The 20247-nt window shown below is 39.6% G+C and overlaps 1 protein-coding gene across 2 annotated transcripts in view; it reads right to left on the bottom strand.

Annotated features, from left to right (window-relative positions):
* The window catches only part of LOC132481960 (flavin-containing monooxygenase 5-like), a 29950-nt gene extending 10278 nt beyond the window's left edge, over positions 1 to 19672 (bottom strand). For both annotated transcript variants that reach the window (XM_060086917.1, XM_060086926.1), the window contains exons 1-5: positions 19538 to 19672; positions 8301 to 8489; positions 6232 to 6394; positions 4534 to 4676; positions 1210 to 1409 (exon numbers count right to left, since the gene is read on the bottom strand). In XM_060086917.1, coding sequence (XP_059942900.1) covers positions 1210 to 1409; positions 4534 to 4676; positions 6232 to 6394; positions 8301 to 8489; positions 19538 to 19672 — 830 coding nt within the window. The remainder of the gene's footprint in view (positions 1 to 1209; positions 1410 to 4533; positions 4677 to 6231; positions 6395 to 8300; positions 8490 to 19537) is intronic.
* Between the last annotated feature and the right edge of the window lie 575 nt (positions 19673 to 20247).

Genomic DNA, 20247 nt, shown 5'->3' with positions numbered 1-20247 from the left:
AATATAGTAAACTGTGAATAATAAGTGAATCTAAGTGAAGGGTATATGGGTGCTTATTGTACTTACTATTTTATAGCATGTAAACCTAAACATTGGACTCTCTGTTGGCGCAGTGGTTAAGAATCCACCTGCCAATACAGGGGACACAGGTTCGAGTTCAGGTCCGGGAAGATCCCATATGCTGCGGAGAAACTAAACACGTGCACCACAACTACTGAGCCTGCACTCTGAAGCACGTGAGCCACAACTGCTGAGCCTGCATGCCACAACTACTGGAGCCTGAGCGCCTAGAGCCCATGCTCCGCAACAAGAGAAGCAACCGTGATAAGCCCAAGTACCATAACAAAGAGTAACACCTGTTCACCACAGGTATAGAAAGCCCACGTGCAGCAACAAAGACCCAACACAGCCAAAAATAAATAAATAAATTTATGAAAAATAAAATAAAATAAAAGTCAGAAGGGAAAACAGCATTTAAAATCAGCCTTTGGAAATGCTATCACAGTCTACCTTGTAGGCTGTGTGAGGACTCCTATCCTTCATACTCTCATAGGACTCCATGCATTTCTTTATCATATTCTATTGTCTCTTTTCTTGTTAGAGTATTAAAGGAAATATCCATTTCTCGAGTCTGTCATTTATTACTTGTGTGATCTTGGGCAAATTAGGTTCTCTAAGTGTCAATTTTTATATTTGCAAAATGGAGATCAAAATAGTACCAACCTATAGGGCTGCTGTGAGGATTAAATGAGATAATGCGTGTAACTCATTTAGCACTGTGCTTGTCTTATATTAAGTCCTCAAAAAGGTAGGGTGCTATCATTACTATTAGTATTACTACTAGGTCTTTAGTCTCAGTATTCCCATGGCAGTATAACACTTGGCTCATAACAGATGCCCAGTTTGTTGGATGAATGAATGAATGATGCCCTGCCCTCTATTACCATTTTGTTATTGTTATTGGGCATCATGTAAAAAGAACTGGTACCTCAGGGAATAATAAAAATGGTTAATGCCAAGGAGAATTACAGCCTGAAAATTACAGGCCAGTAGATCTTGGACTTCTGTGGGGGAAAGGTAGAAATCTAATCTCAGATTCTGTGGACTTGCTTAATGTAAACATAGAGGTAACCCTACTATTAGCCTATGTGAACAGTCCTTATTCTTTGCCTTGGCTGTTACTGCCCACCTCCCCGCCTGGGAACATACCTGTGTTTAGGCTTCAGGCCAAACATTTCATGATCAAACCTTTGGTTCATCTTTTTTTCCAAAAATATATTTGCTAATGATTGACCACAAATCTTCTTCATAAAATATTGAAATCGAGAAGTCAACAACACATCAAAAGGATATCCATAGTCTCCGACACGATTGAAAATCCAAGCTCCTCTTCTGGTGCTGAGGAAAACCTGAGGCATGGGGAAAAAAAATGTTTGTTTTTGCCATTCTCTGACTCATTTCTCTGAAGGAATGGGAACCCAGTTTCTTCAAGATGAAGTTTAAACTCATTAGTCTGGCTTTTTATTCTTTGGCAATATATATATTTTTAAATTTCCTGCCATTTTCTTCTCAAACACTAAGCTTACAATTAAATTGGTGTAGTCACTGACCAAGACTATGTCTTGCTCTGAACTACCAGTGCATTTCTGTTTAATGTCATTATGCCTCCTTATCCCCTTCATTCTCCAAAGCCTATTCATTCTTAAGATCCAGATCAAGTCTCCCTCCTCCATGAAGACACTATGGACCGTTCTGGCTAATAATTTTCTCTCCATCTTCTCAACTTCTCTAGCACTTGTCACCTGTCCAACTCATTTAAAATCATGGAGCAGTAAAGCTGAAAGCAACTGGACATCATTAATCCAAAACCTTCAATCTTTATTTTGCCTTTGACATTGTTTACATGATTACAAAAAACTTATTTATATTGACATTTAACATTATATATTCTTATTTTTTATCTTTCCAAATGTGTTTTCTCCAAGGTGGGAGGTAGAACATATACATCCTTTAGTCCCCAACCTATCATCAGCATCACTTCCTTTTATTGAGAATTGTAACCTGTAAGTCGCTGTACTAGGTCCTTTATCTATATTTTTATTTAATCAGTACAACAACCTCTTGAGGTAGGTATTGTTATGTCCTTCTTATGGATGAGAAGCATGGAGAGGATGAATAACTTGCCTGAGGTCATATAGCACTAAGTGGTAGAGCTGAATTTCCGGCCTAAGTCTGACTGACTCCAAAGCCTGTGCTTAAGTAATGTTTCATCGATTATTTAAGGGAAAAACTGAAGATTGCAAGTAGAACAACAGGGAGCTGGTCTGTCTTTTTGTGTTATCTGCTGGCTAAAGTCCACATTCAGATAAAAGTTTCGTATTCAACTACCTGGCAAAAGCATCACTTTCTCTATATTATAAAACTCTCTGGAGATAGTTTCCCGGGTTGTAAGCTATATAAGTACATTGTTTTATGGTGTTTTGTCTAACACTTCATGTTAAAAGGTGACCTGTCTACAGAGGGATAATCATGTACTTCATACATATATTCTCACCGATGGTGACCTTAACCGCTATCATAAATAAGCACTTTTATGTGTCACAATTGAAAGAGCCTGCGTGGTGCTAGAAATCAAATGGTTTTGTGTGCAGTCTATATAACTTTTTAAATATAGGTTATTAGTAATGTAAATGCTCAGAGTTTCAGTTAAAAAGTTCTCTATGTACAAAATAGTGACAAAAGTACATATGTCACAAAGCTTTCTCAGACACAACCACCTTATCTCCACCAGCTTTTGCTGCCTTGTACTTTGGCAATTTACAATTCCTAAGTGCTTGTAAGGCTCAGCTCCTCTATAACTAACCATTTAACAAGCCAATGGTATTAAAGAAAGCTCATGCCTTTGGTCCCCACTACATACCTTGTACATTCTTTTATCATAGCACCCATACCCTTTATTGTTTATATACCTATTTCCTAATAAATGCTTGTTGAATTAATTCATGGAGTAATATATGAAATCAGTTTTGTGGGGATAGATGGAGATAGACCTGGGAAGTGCTATTGAATGGAGTTTGTGGGTAAAGTTCATTTAACAAAGTTGTGGCCTCAAACTTCTACTTTTTTTTTTTTTTTTTTTTTCAGTACACGGGCCTCTCATTGTTGTGGCCTCTCCCGTTGCGGAGCACAGGCTCCGGACGCGCAGGCTCGGCAGCCATGGCTCACGGGCCTAGCCGCTCCACGGCATGTGGGATCTTCCCGGACTGGGGCACGAACCTGTGTCCCCTGCATTGGCAGGCGGACTCTCAACCACTGCACCACCAGGGAAGCCCTAAACTTCTATTTTTTAAAATAATTTAAGAACAATTTGTGGAGAAGCACAGCTTAATTAAAGTTACTGAAGAACAACCAGGCATTTACCTATTGCCAACAAAATTATGATTCGATAAAGACATGAATAACAAAATATATTAATGATGTCTGTTTCTAGGAATTTATAATGAAGATACTTTTTTCCCAGTTCAAAAGCTATGATACAGGGCTTCCCTGGTGGCCCAGTGTTTAAGAATCTGCCTGCCAATGCAGGGGACACAGGTTCGAGCCCTGGTCCGGGAAGATCCCACATGCCACGGAGCAACTAAGCCCGTGGGCCACAACTACTGAGTCCACCTGCCACAGCTACTGAAGCCCACGTGGCTAGAGCCCGTGCTCCACAACAAGAGAAGACACTGAAATGAGAAGCCTGCACACTGCAACGAAGAGTAGCCCCCGCTCACCGCAACTAGAGAGAAAGCCTGAGCACAGCAACAAAGACCCAATGCAGCCAAAATAAATAAATAAATAAATACTAAAATAAATAAATTTATTTAAAAAAAATCTATGATACAAAAAACAAAACAAGAAAACCAAAAAAAGTCAAGGATATAGAAATTCCTTTAGAGTAAATGTTATTCTGTGTTACCTAATTGTATGCAAAGGATGGGGAGAGCTGCTTGCATGTGCTAAAATGTGGATGCTTTTCATACTGATATCCATGTTGTCTTTAGAAGGATTAGAATGCTTCTGTTTTCTATTTGGGGAGTGAAGAAGAGTGAAGAGGAAAATTCCCCAAACATCCTGTGAGTGAAAAGCTTTCAATAACTGAGTACACTTTCCTTCAGATAAGAGCATAGCACTTCTGCTGGCCAACAGGTGATCCACACTCTGAATGCTGCATTCTAACAAGCTCTCCCAGCAATCACTTGGTCTTCTTAAAAGCCAGAGGCACACTCTGAAGAGACAGCTGAGTGAGATTATGAGCACAGTTTGTGGTCATGACTAAATTCCTTAGTGTGAGGCCAAATGAATGATGGGAATCTAACTTGTAACCTTAGCTCCATCACATCATCAATCAAAATGTTGCCAACTGAGGCAGTGAAACCAAGCCCTGCATTTGCCATTGGCACTTTTGGGCTGTGTGCAGATATCCATACTCTGTTGGGTCCACCTGCAGCTTCCTTGGTGAAGCAAAGTAAATAATTTACTAATTCAAACCTGCTTGGCTGTATGGCTAATTTCCACAGCCAGATCGCTTCCAGAATTCCCAATGCCAATTATAATGACTCTCTTTCCAGTTAAACTCTCTGGATTCTTATAATCTCGAGTATGGAAATACTGTCCTTTGAACTTCTCAATTCCTGCAAGAGAAGGGAAAATTATTACTGGGTGATGGTTTATCTGATATCATTTTTTAAATCATTCATTTTTTTGCAGTGTGTAGAGTTTATGCATATATTCTCCATATGTTCTGCTTTTACTCAGGTGCACTGTTGCCTTTCTGAATATTTTGCCTGTTTTCTTTTCCCGTAGCCTCAGAGTGGAACCTTGTGATTTCCTTATTATAAGTAGTCTGCTGAACTCAGGATCTGTTAGTATTTTAGACCTGTGGACTCACAAATCCAAACTGCTTCCAAAAACCTCCATTCTCTTTTGTCTTTTCATCCTCTTTATTTTTTTTTAATTGAAGTGTAGTTGACTTATAATATTATATCAGTTTCTGATGTACAACATAGTAACTTGATATTTATATAGGTTATGCAACATACAAAGTTATTACGATATTACAGTCTTTTGATTATATTCCTTGTGCTGTATATTACAACCCTGTGACTGATTTATTTTATAACTGGTAGCTTCTATCTCTTAATCCCCTTCACCTATTTTGCCTATCCCCCACGCCCTCTTTTCATCATCTGTAAATACCTACTTCTATTCCAGTTGGAGTATATATGTTCTTATATACTCTAAACTATACACAGAGTGCTTTTTTCCTCTCAGAATGAAAATCCAGGCCAAAGACTGTAATTAAACTCTTTCTTTAAGCTTTATTTTCTTCCTTAGAAACTCAATATTTCTGTTTATTTCCTCGATTGCTAAAAAAAACCCTCATTCAGGTTAAAGAAGATGTGGTAAATATATACAATGGAATATTACTCAGCCATAAAAAAGAATGAAATAATGTCATTTGCAGCAACATGGATGGACCTAGAGATTGTCATACTGAGTGAAGTAAGTCAGAGAAAGACAAATATCATATGATATCGCTTATATGTGGAATCTAAAAAAAAATGGTACAAATGAACTTATTTAAAAAACAGAAATACACTCACAGATGTAGAAAACAAACTTATGGTTACCAGGGGGGAAATGTGTGGGGGAGGGATTAACTGGTAGACTGGGATTGACATATACACACTACTATATATAAAATAGGTAACAGATAAGTACCTACTGTATAGCACAGGGAACTCTTCTCAGTACTCTGTAATGACCTATATGAGAAGAGAATCTAAAAAAGAGTGGATATATTTATATGAATAACTGACTCACTTTGCTGTACAGCAGAAACTAACACAACATTATTAATCAACTATACTCCAAAAAAATTAAAAAAGAAAAAATCCCTCATTCAATCTAATGCAGATCAACCTTTATCCTTAAAAAAACTAAAATTATTGTGAAACTAAATATAGAGCCTTCTAATTTTCCTCTAGTCCCCCAAATTACTGTTATCTCTACCTCCTAAATAGCATTAATACAAGTTATCCCATCACCTTTCGGGAGAATATGCAGAATTAGGATAAGCCTTATTTCATCCCAAGATAGGAATCACTCAGACAACAATCCTCCCATTCTTTAGGGATCAGGTCACAGGCATACTTCAAGTGTCTTCCTTCCTTGTAGGCTACTTACCAGGGAAGCTTTCCAAGGGTAAGTGAGCATTGGTGTGATGGCCAGTGCAAACCATAACTCCATCAAAGACATTCACCTCCTTTTCCCCTTCAGATTCCGTGACCACCTCCCATTGGCCTGAAGTGGAGAAATCAGGCTGCTTCTTCACACTGCACACGGTGGTCTAAAAAGAAAAGGGATAGCCACAGGGGACTACAACCACAGTCAATATAGTGGACATTTTCCCTGACAGGACTCTCCTTGCAGAGGGTTACACAAACGGCTGATACCACATAACAGGCCTCATGCAGGGATATTTGATTTTCATACTCCACAAATCAGAACTTTTTTGTTTGGGGCTGTGGTCAGAGTGAGAAAACTTCCATGAGGCAAGCTAAATAAAACAGAGTTGGCAGACTAATGTTGCACTCTACTCTGCTTCTAGAAAAGTGCAAATTACTAGTTCTCTTGGACCATACCCTAAGGCAATGTGATACTTGAATAAAGTTTGGGCTTCTCTTGTGCTTCTGAGACACTCCATGCACTAAATGCCTATTCCTCCCCATACCCCCAGACATCCTGAGACCCTCTGATGCCTTCTTACCTCAAGTCCTGTTCTCACTGTCTGGCCTTAAACTTGTGACTGAGCTAGAGGGCTCCCTTTCCTAACAGAGTAGATAAACATCTCAGTGGCTCATATTTTACATAAATGAACCTCTCTTTGACTCCCATAAATGCCCATTTTACAAGTAACTATAAAGAAAAGAGGTGTGAGGTGGGATAGTCAGTGGCACAATTTTTAGCTTTAAAAAATAATAATAAATATGGGTTACTCTACCCAGGTTAAGGAAACATTAAGAATGTGTTCTATGTGCTTCTAGGGTTTATGACCATAATGTCTTGGTTGACTAATAGAGATACCCCTCTTGTATACCCGAGCCATCCTATACTATATGTTGTTCTTCTCTATCATGTTCTTACTTTTACACAGGCTGGTGCTTCTGCCTGGATCATCCTTTTATTCTTTCTCCATTTGGAGATGCTCACCCTTTAACATTTAGCTTGGTATTATCTCCTTTAAGAAAACTTCCATGGTGCCTGATGGGTTAAGCAACCCCCTTCTGAGCTGCAATGTATAGATTTCAGTGGCATTTATCACTAACTCTTCATTTTTAATAATTATGTTTACAATGAAATTTCTCTTCATTTTTCTATCTCTATAACTAGACTGTGATATCACTAATTTTTTTTTGTTTTTGTGTCTTCACTGCTTATTATGGTAACAAACCTGTTCAATAAGTGTTTAAAGAAGTGAAGAGAAGCACCACTAGGCTGTAAATGACTGACTTTGGAAGTCGTCACTGGATATTGCCATTTTAAATTTGTTTTTAAAGAGAACGGGTCGTGATTTAGTAGAATGATCAGAAGGTAGAAGATTTGGGCTTTTTGCCAGCTGTCAGAAGTATTGATTCTTTTATGGTCATGGTTTAGAATGATAGGAATATCATGGAAGACTCTACAGCAGGAAGGAACCAATGAAGTGATCTAGTACAATCATCTTGTTTTACAACTAAACTCAAGATACATTGGCGTTGAGGAACTTACTTGTCTGAAATCACAAGTTGATTAGTGGTAGAGCAAAGACTAGAACTCAAGTTTTTGCTTCCCAATTCAGTGTTCCTCCCTCTACGCCAAAGTTAACTTATTTGCTTCCTCACTGGGTTGTTGTGATCATATAAATAATGCACTGGAAAGCACTTCAGAAAGTACAAAAGGGCTAAGCAGCAAGTTGTGGAAACAGAAGGTTTTAAAGTTCCCATACCTGTCAGTTCCCCTCATTGTTTTATTGTAATCAAATGATATAGAATGAAGGCAATGAAATGAAGGTGGCTTCCTGGATCTGAAGTCAAAATACATAGAAGAGGGACCTTTCCATGAATATTTTGAGACACAGAGAAGACACAGAGCGGAGTCTGGATAGGATAGATACATGAGCATATCAAACCAATCTAAGCACTGGTAAATAAGACCAATTATTCATTTACTTGACAAACAACTCAGAACACAGAGATACCCACGAAATTCCCTACCTTAAATCGAATGTACTTTAGAAGGTCAAATTCATTGGCATACATCCTGAAATACTCCAGGACCTGGGAGTTGTGCATGAAGTTAGGATAGTGATCTGGGATGGGATAGTCACTGAAGCACATCATCTCCTTAGAAGTGTTGATGATCACTGACTTGTAAATACTGGCCCTTCCTTCTTCAGGTTCTTCCTGCAGTAAATAAAAAGCATTCATAGAATCTTGAGAATTAAGGTCATGGTTTATAAACAGCCAACAAACATTTGAAAATGTTTTCTGAAAGAAATGCCAATTTAAAAAAGTCCCCTCCCCACAACCCTTCACATCTCCCAGTATTTGTGCCCTCGTGCAGTCTCTTCCCCTTGAATCTAAGCTGTCTTCATGGCTTGCTTTTGACCAACAGCATGCAGTTGGGATGATACTGAATGGCTTCCAAGACTAAGTGATAGGTAGTCTTGCAGTTTCTGTCTGGTTCTCTTAGAAAGCTTGCTCTGGTGGAAGTCAGCAGCCACGTAAGAAGTCCAGCTACCCTGAGACCACCATCCTGTGAGGAAGCCTGAGCTAACCATATGAAGAGCATGTTTGGGATAGAGAGATGTGCAGCCAGCCCCAAGAAGTTCTAGTTATCCCAGCTGATGTTCTAAATATGTGAGCAGAGAGGTCATAGCACACGTACAGTCCCAGCTGTCACCTGATTGCCATGACATAAGACTCCAAGTGAGAACTGCCCATCTGAGTAATAGTCTTTTAAATAGTATATATATTTCAAAGCCTTGGGAAGTTTCAAGGTTTTCATACACTTGCCACCTTGTTCTCCAGGAAACACTGTACTAACTTACATTCTGTCCACTATGTGTTCCCATTTTACCTCGTTTTTACTAATTACAAAGACAATTACTCAGTGTTAACAAAAATGAGGTGAAATGAGATCTTAGTACAATGTTTTCTGGACAGCAATGTGGCAAGAATATGAAACCCTTGCAACCTAGCCTTTTAAAGAAAGGTTCAGCATTGTAGACAAAGATTTATGTTAAAGGATGTTAATGACAGCATTATTTATAACATAAAAATGAAATAAGCTAAATGCCTGCAATATTGTGATTTATAGGAAATATATATTTGGTTATCCAGATGGTCAAAATATATTTCTCATATATGGTCTTTCTCCACAGTCCCTGTCTCAGAGCTCCCAATACTCTCCTAATTTCCTAACTGTTGAGAGTGATAGGAATTGTCTTTTATTATGTTAATATGGTGACCTTTAGAAAGCAACTAAGGATGTGGGCTGGTTACCAATGGAGCAAACCCTGTGATTAGAGGGTTGTAACTTTCAGTTGCCTATACCCTGACCTCTGGGGAGGCGACAGGGGCTGGAAGTTGAATCAATAGCAATGCCCAATGATTTAATCAACCATGCCTATGTCATAAAGCCTCCATAAAAACCCAAAAGAGGGCTTCCCTGGTGGCGCAGTGGTTGAGTCCGCCTGCCAATGCAGGGGACATGGGTTCGTGCCCCGGTCCGGGAAGATCCCACATGCCGCGGAGCGGCTGGGCCCGTGGGCCATGGCTACTGAGCCTGCGCGTCAGGAGCCTGTGCTCCGCAGCGGGAGAGGCCACAGCAGTGAGAGGCCCGCATACCGCAAAAAAAAAAAAAAAACCCCAAAAGAGTGGGGTTCGGGGAGCTCCCAGGATGTTGAACCGAAGAGACTAGGGGAGAGCAGTGTGCCTGGAGAGGGCATGGAAGCTCAGTGTCCTTTTCCCTATGTACCTCTTTCATTTGCCTGTTCCTAAATTATATTCTTTTATAACAAACAAGTTACCTAGTGAATAAATGGGTTTCCTGTAGCTGCTCTAGCAAATTAATCAAACACAATGGGGGGAGGGGTTCGTGGGAATTTCTGATGTATAGTCAGTTGGTCAGAAGTATAGGTAACAACCTGGACTTGAGAATGGCAACTGAAGTCCAAATTCAAGGAGGGGGTCGTTGGAACCTCCAATCTGTAGCTGGTTGTTCAGAAGCCCAGGTAATAACCAGGGCTTATGACTGGTGTCTGAAGTGGAGTCGAGGGTGCAGTCTTGTAGGACTGAGCCCTCAATCTGTGGAATCTGACACTGTCTCTGGGTAGATAGGTATCAGAATTGAGTTGAATTCTTGGACATCCTGCTAGTGTTTGAGAATTGTTTGCTGGTGTCTGGGGACCACCCGCCACCCACATACACACACTGGAATTGGTCTCAGAACCATTTAATGCCCAACAAAATTCACTGCAATTTTGAGGAGCACTGCTCCAGATCCTTGCTATCTAAAGTAGGATCTGTGGACTAGCAGCAGGGCATCACTTGGGAGATTGTTAGAAATGCAGAATCTCAGCCCCCACCCCAGACCTACTGAATTGGAACCTGTCTTTTAACAAAATCCTCAAGAGTTTCAGACGCATCTGAAAGCAGAGAAGCATTGCTTAGCTGACATTAAACCCCAGTTCATTGTTCTTTCCCCATCAAGGTTATCTTCTTTGCTTCCTCAAAAACTTCTAATAACTACCCCATGGGGGTGTTGTATTGATCACATAAAATAAAGCCATAGCCACCCAGATTGTTATGTTAGCCTCTCACTGAGATATCATAAATGATGACTTTTCAACTCTATTAGAATTTTTAAAAATTGTTTTGATTATGGAAAATTACCTTAACCAATTTGGACCCCCCTCTTCTCTTTTTATTCCAGAAAAAGATATATGGATGTGACTGAACATTAAATGGCCACAAATGAGAGTGTTCATTGGTTTTGCCCACATTATAGATGGTTTTCCTCCCATTTTTAGAGAAGAGTTTTTCAATTTCAGAATCCTGAATAGATCATTCCCATTTCTCTGCCCCATACTTCAAGATCTCGTTCCCTTTGGCTGTTAATAATGTTTCCACAGGTCTCTTCTAATCTATCCTACCTATTTCAACCAAAGTGTTCTTTCTAGGGTATGGTTGTATCTCTGCCCTAATTAAAGTTTTAGATGCTGCCCCATTTTCTCTAGTTTATATTTTTCAGCTTAGGATTCAAAGACCTCCATAATGTCTTGGAGTCTATTCTTTATCTCCCCAACTAGATTGTAGGCCCCTTAACTTGTATTCATGATCTTTCCCACAGCATATAAAATTATAAATAGCACTTAGTAGATATTTAATAGATGTACATTGAATTATACTGAGAAAGGTACATATAGAAAAAGGAAATAAATTTCACAAAATGCATAACAAACTAATGAAATACATCAAAATTCATTGCAAAAACAGTTGAGTAAGATATTTTTATCTTATTCACAAAAATTTGCTGTAAGGAAAATTGCAAAATAATATAAAATCAAATGCATAGATATATTCATTTTACAGTATTTAAAATAGCTATTAATTAGAAACCACTTAAAATTCCTCCCTACCCCAGTAGGAAAAGGGTTTAGTAAATTATGGTATCTCAATATGATGCAGAATTTACGTTTCACACCACTCCTTAAGTATCCTGCTAAACTCAAAGCAGATCCTGTCAACCCACTGCTTAATGGCTTCAACTGATTGCATTTGGAAAACCAAATTTCCTATTTTGAAACTCAGCATATTTCACAATCCATCCCAGTCTATTTTTTATCTTCATTTAGTGCTCTCCTCAGTTAATTTCAAGCTTCTGAGTCATTAAATTGTTGTTGAAACATTCCAGACTCTTTCACAACTTTAAACTTTTGTAACACTATACTACTGCATCTTCATTTGGAAAATTCCTATCTATCATTCAAGAGTCACATCAAATGTCATTTCTTTTTTTTTTTTTACAACTTTATTGGAGTATAATTGCTTCACAATGGTGTATTAGTTTCTGCTTTGTAACAAAGTGAATCAGTTATACATATACATCTGTTCCCATATCCCTTCCCTCTTGCATCACCAAATGTCATTTCTTTGGTGAAGTATTTCTTGTTCTCTCCACTGAGTCAAATGCCCCATTCAACCTCCAAGCTGCCAAAACTCTCTGCTCAGATTGCCCTCAAGGCAAATTAGAACACACAATATTCTGCATTTGTTTCTATGACTGTAAGGTACCCGAAAATAGGATTTGTGTCTTATTTTTTGCATCTCTGTCATCAAAACAGTACCTCATATATAGTGGATGCTTAATAAATGCTTCAAAATGAATTAATGAGTGAATTATAGAGATTGAATTTGGAGATACTTAAAACTATGATTTTGAAATCTGTATAGGAACACTGAAAATGGCCTATGATATAACTTTAAGTGGAAAAAGTAATATTACAAAATTAAGGTCACATTCTAATCACCAAATATATAATATTATGTATGCCTAGGGCAATTGTATACCTATGTCTATCAATGTCTATATAATTATACATTGTACAATCTCTCCCCTGTTATATGAGTATATTTTATTTATTTTAAATCAATAAAACTTGAAAGTAGGAAAAACAAATTGATTTATTAAGGAGGTAGGATTTTTTCTTTTATTTTTGTAGAAATGTTGTTTATAGTACACCTTGATGATAAAAAAAAACTTCAACAAACAAGGAATAGAGGGAAACATCTTCAATTCAATAAAGAACATCTACAAAATACCTGCAGCTAACAGCATACTTAATAGTGAGAAACTGGACAATTTCCCCCCCATAAAATTGAGAACAAGGCAAGGATATACTCTCTTACAACTTCTGTTCAACACTGCACTAGAAATCCTAACTAATATAATAAGATAAGAAATGGAAATAAAAGTATACAGCCTGGGAAGGAATAAATAAAATGATTTTTTATTTTGCGCTACACGGGCCTCTCACTGTTGTGGCCTCTCCCGTGGCGGAGCACAGGCTCTGGACGCGCAGGCTCAGTGGCCATGGCTCACAGGCCCAGCCGCTTCGCGGCATGTGGGATCTTCCCGGACCGGGGCACGAACCCATGTTCCCTGCATTGGCAGGCAGACTCTCAACCACTGTGCCACCAGGGAAGCCCAATATAATATGATTTTTATTCACAGATGATATGACTGTCTGTGTAGAAAATCTCAAAAATTAAAAAAAAAAATTCCTGGAACTAATGAGCAATTATAGCAGGGTTGCAAGATACAAGGTTAATATACAAAAGTCACTTACTTTCCTATATACCAGAAATGAAAAATTGGACTCTGAAATTAAAAAAACAGCATCATTTATAATAACACTCCCCCCAAATTAAGTGCTTAGGTAAAAAATCTAACAAAATATGTATGAGACTTATATGTAGATACCATAAAACACAGAAGAAGAAAATCAAAGATATAAATAAATGGAAAGATATGCTGTGCTCATAGATTGGAAGATTCAGTATTGTTAAGATGTCAGTTTTCCCAACTTGATCTGTAGATTCAACACAATCCCAATCAACATCCCAGCTAGCTATTTTGTAGATATTGAGAAACTGATTCTAAAATATATGTGGAAAGTAAAAAGGCCTAGAATAGCCAACTTTGTCCTTAAGTGTGGACTGTGCCTAGTGACTTTCTTGCAAAGATTATAGTATGACAAGGGAGAAAAAAAAGAGCAACTTTACAGTGGCAAACCCTGATAAACACCATCTCAAGCCAGGTCGTCAAGGTTAACATCAATTGGTGTGATAAGTTTGATAGTGTTTACCATTGATATGATGTGATGAGAACAGACCCTACCTTTAAGGACTTCCTCCCCAAAATTCATAACCCCAGTCTAACCATGATGAAAACATCAGACAAATCCCAGTTGAGGGACATTCTATACAATACCTAACCAGTAATCCTCAAAACTGTCAGGGTCATCAAAAACAAGGAAAGTCTGAGAAATTGTCACAGCCAAGAGGAGCCTAAGGAGACATGACAACTGCATGCAATGTGGTGTTCTGGATGGGAACTCCTGGAACAGGAAAAGGCCATTAGGAAAAAAAAACCTAAGTAAATCTGAATAAAGCATGGACTTCAACTAATAATAATGTATCAATACTGGTTCATTAATTAGGACAAATGTATCATACTAATGTAAGATGTTAATAATATCTGGCATGGGGTATATGGGAACTCTGCACTATCTTCCTATTAATTCTGTAAATCTAACACAGTTCTAAAATTCAAAGTTTATTTAAACATGTTGTTTGTACAAAGCACATTTTTTCAAAAAAAATTAAATTAATGAGTGGTAGGGTCCTTTTGGAATGAAGATGTTTGAGGGGGCAGGGGTAGACACATTCCTAACTATCAAATTTGACTTCATTCATTCATTCAGTAGATATTTCTAAAGTCCTTCTGTAATAAAAACACTATATTAATGCTAAAAAATCCAAGTCTGGGGCCTCCCTGGTGGCGCAGTGGTTGAGAGTCCGCCTGCCGATGCAGGGGACACGGGTTCGTGCCCCGATCCCGGAGGATCCCACATGCCGCGGAGCGGCTGGGCCCGCGAGCCATGGCCGCGGGGCCTGTGTGTCCGGAGCCTGTGCTCCGCAACGGGAGAGGCCACAGCAGTGAGAGGCCCGCGTACAGCAAAAAAAAAAAAAAAAAAAAAAAAAATCCAAGTCTGTCCCTGTTTTCCAAGGGTTGAAAGTTTAGTACAAGGAGTAGAGCCATGCTTTCCACAGCAGCTGTGTTGGGGTCACTGAGCTAAATGAATCACAGATCTTACCCCGTGACAATAATCATATATTTGTATTCTTTTTCAAGTAATTAAGACAACAAAGTGTTATTGTGTGTCAACAAAAACCTTCAAGCCCTTCTAAACACCTGATTGGATCCTAGGTGGGGTTCATCACTGTCAACTCACTGGTTTACAAAAGAGAGTGAGGGCAGAGCAGTACTGGGTCAGTGAGTGGAAAAAAAAGCTTCTGCTCCTGCATTTTAGTATTTCCTACCATCGGCGAATAATCTGGCCTCTAGAGATGTATCTTGATTCTATTTCCTGCCTAAGCACATGACTCGCATTGAGTAGGAAGTCCATATGAGAAAAGAGAGAACCAGCGACGTAGCGTAGTGTAATTGGAACTGAATGGATTGGAGGCAATAGTAAGGGCAGAAGAAAGGAGAAAAATGACTCCCCTTCAGTGGGAGGAGTGAGAACAGTGTGGATCTTCTGTTCCTTTGACAGACTCTCAGAATCCCATGGGACAGAAGCTGTCTTAGGACTGTTGTTCTCAGAGTTGCCTTCACACTGGACTCATCTGGGGAACTCTAAAATACTAATGCCTGGTCCTTACTCCCACAGACCCTGTTTTAATTGCTCCTTCTCTAATGTGTAGACAAGGTTGAGATCTGCTGGTAAGAGGTCGTGTGGTGGCCCCGGAAAGCTCAGGGCACCAGAGTTTATCCCATCTACCTCAGAAGTCTTTTCTCCACACATCCTTAGCTAAACTGCAGAATGCCTGAGGGCAGTGGCAGGAAGTTATATAACTCTGTATCTCCACACCATCTAACAAAGTCTGAGCTTCAGAAATGTTTGTTCAATGAACTGTTATCGATTTTGTTTTCATCGCGCAATGTGATCCTCATTTATCACCTGGGAAAGCTGGGGTAAAAGCTGAAGGGCAAAGGTTTCCATGTTGGCTGTGCATTAGAAATAACTAGTGGAGAGCTTTATTGACACCCCAGGCCAATAAAACCAGAGTCTGGATGGACTGATATCAGTATTTGTTAAAGTTTGTTAAAGTTCCCCAGGAGATTGTTCAGTGTTGCAGCCAAAGCTGACAGCCACTGCTCTACAGTTACCCTCTTTTAAGTATTTTTGTATCCATTCAGTTGTCTTTTTTAGGGGTGGAGGGTGGTTGATATTTAAGAATTAAAAACACCTATTCAACTAAGGGTGTTTATTACTTAATTTCACATTTTAAATTAAAATGTATTAAATATGCCTCATTTTACATTATATTATATCCATATGGTACCTTTGTATCACATATACACTTTAGAACCTCACTATGTGAATTGTAATTATCAGATCAGCAGCATCAACATCACCTGGGGCTTCACCTGAAATATAGAATCTTGGCACCACCCCAGATTAATGAATCGGAATGTACACTTCAGCAAAAGCTCCAGTGATTCATGTGCACATTAAAGTTGGAGAAGCACTGCTTTGGCATACTTTAAGGATTTTTAAAATTCAGATTGACTAAAGAATATTAAAAATTATTTTCCAGCATTACATACTTCTTAAAACCTCAGCATTTCATAAGGAATTTATCATTTTAAGCTATTTCGTTCATAAAGTAATATTGCAGGATGAAAATTAAAGTGATACGTCTCACATTACTACCGACTTTTCACCATCAGTCTTGTCTAACATTAATGAGGAGATCAAGAAGAAAGAAATTTATACTGAGTCCCTGAGACCTGTTACAAGAAAGAGAAAATGGAAGCCCTGAGTTGCCAGTGGCTTACTGGACACCCGGTAGCAATGGTGGAATTCCAAAGTGCTTGGGGTGCTCCTATATATGAAACCCCCAATGAATTACAGAAAATTTAGGGGGGTAGGATGGGGGAGAGGAAGACTCCAAATAACAAGCAAGGGGGTCACAGAAAAGCAGCTCTCAGAGGCAATTCTTGAGGAAACCAGCATCAGCATGTAAAACATGTTTAATCTGCAATTAATGGATGTTTATAATACCTCAGGCTCCACAACTGTGTAACTGTGGAATAAGTGAGAATGAAGGTCTCTACTTCCACAAGCATTCTAAGCAGCCACCCAAGATATTTTGCTTCTCTAGGATTCATTTATATTGGTGCCTAATATATGCCAGGCATCCCCCGTGGCTCTAGAAATATAGCGGTGTTTGTGTGTGCATTTATAATATATGTAAAATATATGTATGCTATATATAATATGATAGACACAGATGTGGTCTGTCTTAACAGCAGTCAGAGCACTATGATGAAATATAGCTTATTTATTTTCAAGAAAGCAGTTTATAAGGTGCTGAAATTTTTCCAAGAATATAATCAGAAAAAACTCCAAATTGGGTCTTTAACAGAGAGGAAGTTTAAACCACTTTGGAAATAAAACCTGATAATCAGGTAGGATGGTGGACCCTTCACTAATTTCATGCCTGGTCAGTAGTTGCCAGACCTGGCTAGGATGCTTACCAGACACCACATGTGTGGGCCACACTCTAGGCCTACCGAATAATAATTGATGTTTAGCAATTATTGTGCCACTGTTATTAGTGATGACATAATTATTCATTCACTTAATCCCCACAATAATTCTATGAAGTGGGTGCCAGTATTATCTCCTTCTTAAAGATGACAACACAGAGGTACAGATGGGTTTAATGGTTTTCCCCAAGGTCATAGTAGGATTTGAACCCAGATGTGCTCTTAACGTCTACACCATGTTGTGGCTGGATTTCAAAAGTAAAATTTCCTATTGATTACAAAAGATTTATTAACAGTCTTTTCAGCCCATGCCCAAGACTGATTATGACCGAGGCATGAGTGGTGTGCTAAGGAGTATCCACCCTAGATCCGAATAAGGACGATTGTCAAATAGAGTTAGTCCCCAAGACAGAGCCAAGATGTAAAACAACTGTACTGCTGTTCTACTAAGGAATGCTATGAATGAATGAAACCACTTTTAAGTAGCTGGCCAACACCGTCTCCATTTTGTGAAATATGAAACAAATCTGGACACCTTAATACACTTAAAATACTGGCTTAAAAAGTGAGTTGAAAAGCAAACCCAATGGATGTTGCTTTGGAGATCAGTCAAGGAGGGTGATATTCTTTGACATATAATAAGCTTAACTATCATTTAAGTAAGAAGATACCTTAACTGTTAGTAACAAGTTGCAGGGCTGGGTGTGCATATTAAAGCAACTCAACTTTAAAACTGAGTCTGTGCAAGGACAAGAAAAGCCAGTTGCAGGTGCCCTCTGCCCTTCCCTGAAGATGGGACTACTGCTTTGATTTCTCAAGTGAAGGAAAAGTGCAAAGCAAGGAAGGCGGCCAGATTTTATATCCTATTCAAGCACTAGAATCATTAGAGAATTGTCTAAAGTAAAGAAGGAAGGAAGCAACGAAGGAAGGAAGGTAAGAAATAAAAGAAAAAAAACAGTAAGAAGAGATTGAAAAGGGGGATTCCTGGAAGGAGTTGTAAGCAGTATTCTAGATCACTTACCGATGAACACAGACCAAGAGCAACCACTTTACATGTCTGCCATTCTGCTACACCCCCCACCAAGATTGTTACCCTTTTCTGGATAGCAGCAAAACTCATTACAGACAGTGCCCAACGTGTGATTTTTTGACTTTACAGTGGTTCAAAAGCGATACACATTCAATAGAAACCACACTTCGAATTTTGAACTTTGATCTTTTCCCGGGTTAGCGATATTTTGTAACATACTCTGGTGATGCTGGGCAGTGGCAGCTTCCAGTCAGCTGGAAGGATCAGGAGGGTAAACAACTGATAGACTTACAACCATTCTGCACCCAAACAACCATTCTGTTTTTCATGTTCAATACAGCATTCAATAAATTACATGAGCTATTCGACACTTTATTATAAAATAGGCTTTGTGTGAGATGATTTTGCCTGACTGTAGGCTAATGTAAGTGTTTTGAGCACGTTTAAGGTAGGCTAGGCTCAGCTATGGTGTTAGGTAGGTTAGGTGTATTAAATACATTTGTAACAGGATATTTTCAATTTACGATGGGCTTATCAAGATGTAACCTCATTGTGGGCTTCCCTGGTGGCACAGTGGTTGAGAGTCCGCCTGCCGATGCAGGGGACGTGGGTTCGTGCCCCGGTCCGGGAGGATCCCACATGCCGCGGAGCGGCTGGGCCCGTGGGCCATGGCCTCTGGGCCTGCGTGTCTGGAGCCTGTGCTCTGCAACGGGAGAGGCCACAACAGTGAGAGGCCCACATACAGCAAAAAAAAAAAAAAAAAAAAAAAAAAAAAAAAAAAGATGTAACCTCATTGTAAATCAAGGAAGATCTGAAAATGAAAATGATCTCTGTGCCATTTTCACAGACATCAGTAAAGGAAAAAACGAGTGATACCTGCGTCCCATTTTGCTGCCAGCGTAGGGAAAGAGAACCTGCATAGAACCTGAGGTGATGACTGCTGAGAGGAGGTCAGCAGGTTGAAGTCTGGCAGGTTTAATCACTGTGAAGCCCGTCATACTTCCTGACACGAGGTAAAATATCTTATGCACCTAGTTACAGCGAGAATTCCAAGTATTAAGGAACCAGGAGATTTACCTGAAACCTCCACAGCCCTCCGATGTCATCAGTCCCTTCAAAGCAGACAGGCTCCAAACCTTCTTCCAGGCAGCACTTGATAGACGTGAGCCCACTCGCTCCTCCCCCAATCACAGCAATTCTTTTCTTGGTCATGGTCTCCAGAGATCTTCACCGGGCTGGGTCAGTGTAACCTGTCCTAAAGAAAGGATGACAAAAGACAGAAAGCACACACCAGTTATCACCTTTCAAAGAAGAGCTTGAACGTGGCATTTAGATAAATTCTGCAGCAGCAGGTGCCTTTGGGGAACCCAGATTCCATTGTCCTCGTGGACCACCGGGAACTACTACACCTTGGATGGGTGAGCCCTGTGCCTGGAAGACCCAGAGCTGAGACCCAGAGCTGAGAGCTCTGCTGCAGTACCCGACCTCGCTGCCTTTGCCCCAATACTGGCAGATCCTTCAGCTGCGATCTGGAGGGCACTGCACTTTCAGCTCTTTGCAAAGAAATGTAAAGCAACAAAGTACAAACAGCAGCAATAGCCAATGTGGAGGGGCTGTTCAGCTCCACCTCCTTTCAGGCAACACACCGCCCACTCAGCAGCACCCATTACCCCCACAGAGGGGATAAAATGTGGGCCAAACCTGCTCTGGGCAGAAAAGATTAACCGTATGACCTCTCTGTTTTTCACCTGCAGTTGCCCACACTCTCAGCTACTCTCAGGGGAGAC

This window comes from Mesoplodon densirostris, chromosome 2 (genome assembly GCF_025265405.1).
Source record: "Mesoplodon densirostris isolate mMesDen1 chromosome 2, mMesDen1 primary haplotype, whole genome shotgun sequence".
Classification (NCBI taxonomy): domain Eukaryota; kingdom Metazoa; phylum Chordata; class Mammalia; order Artiodactyla; family Ziphiidae; genus Mesoplodon; species Mesoplodon densirostris.
The sequence above is the reverse complement of the archived record's forward strand: the minus strand, read 5'-3'. Positions and strand labels throughout refer to the sequence as shown.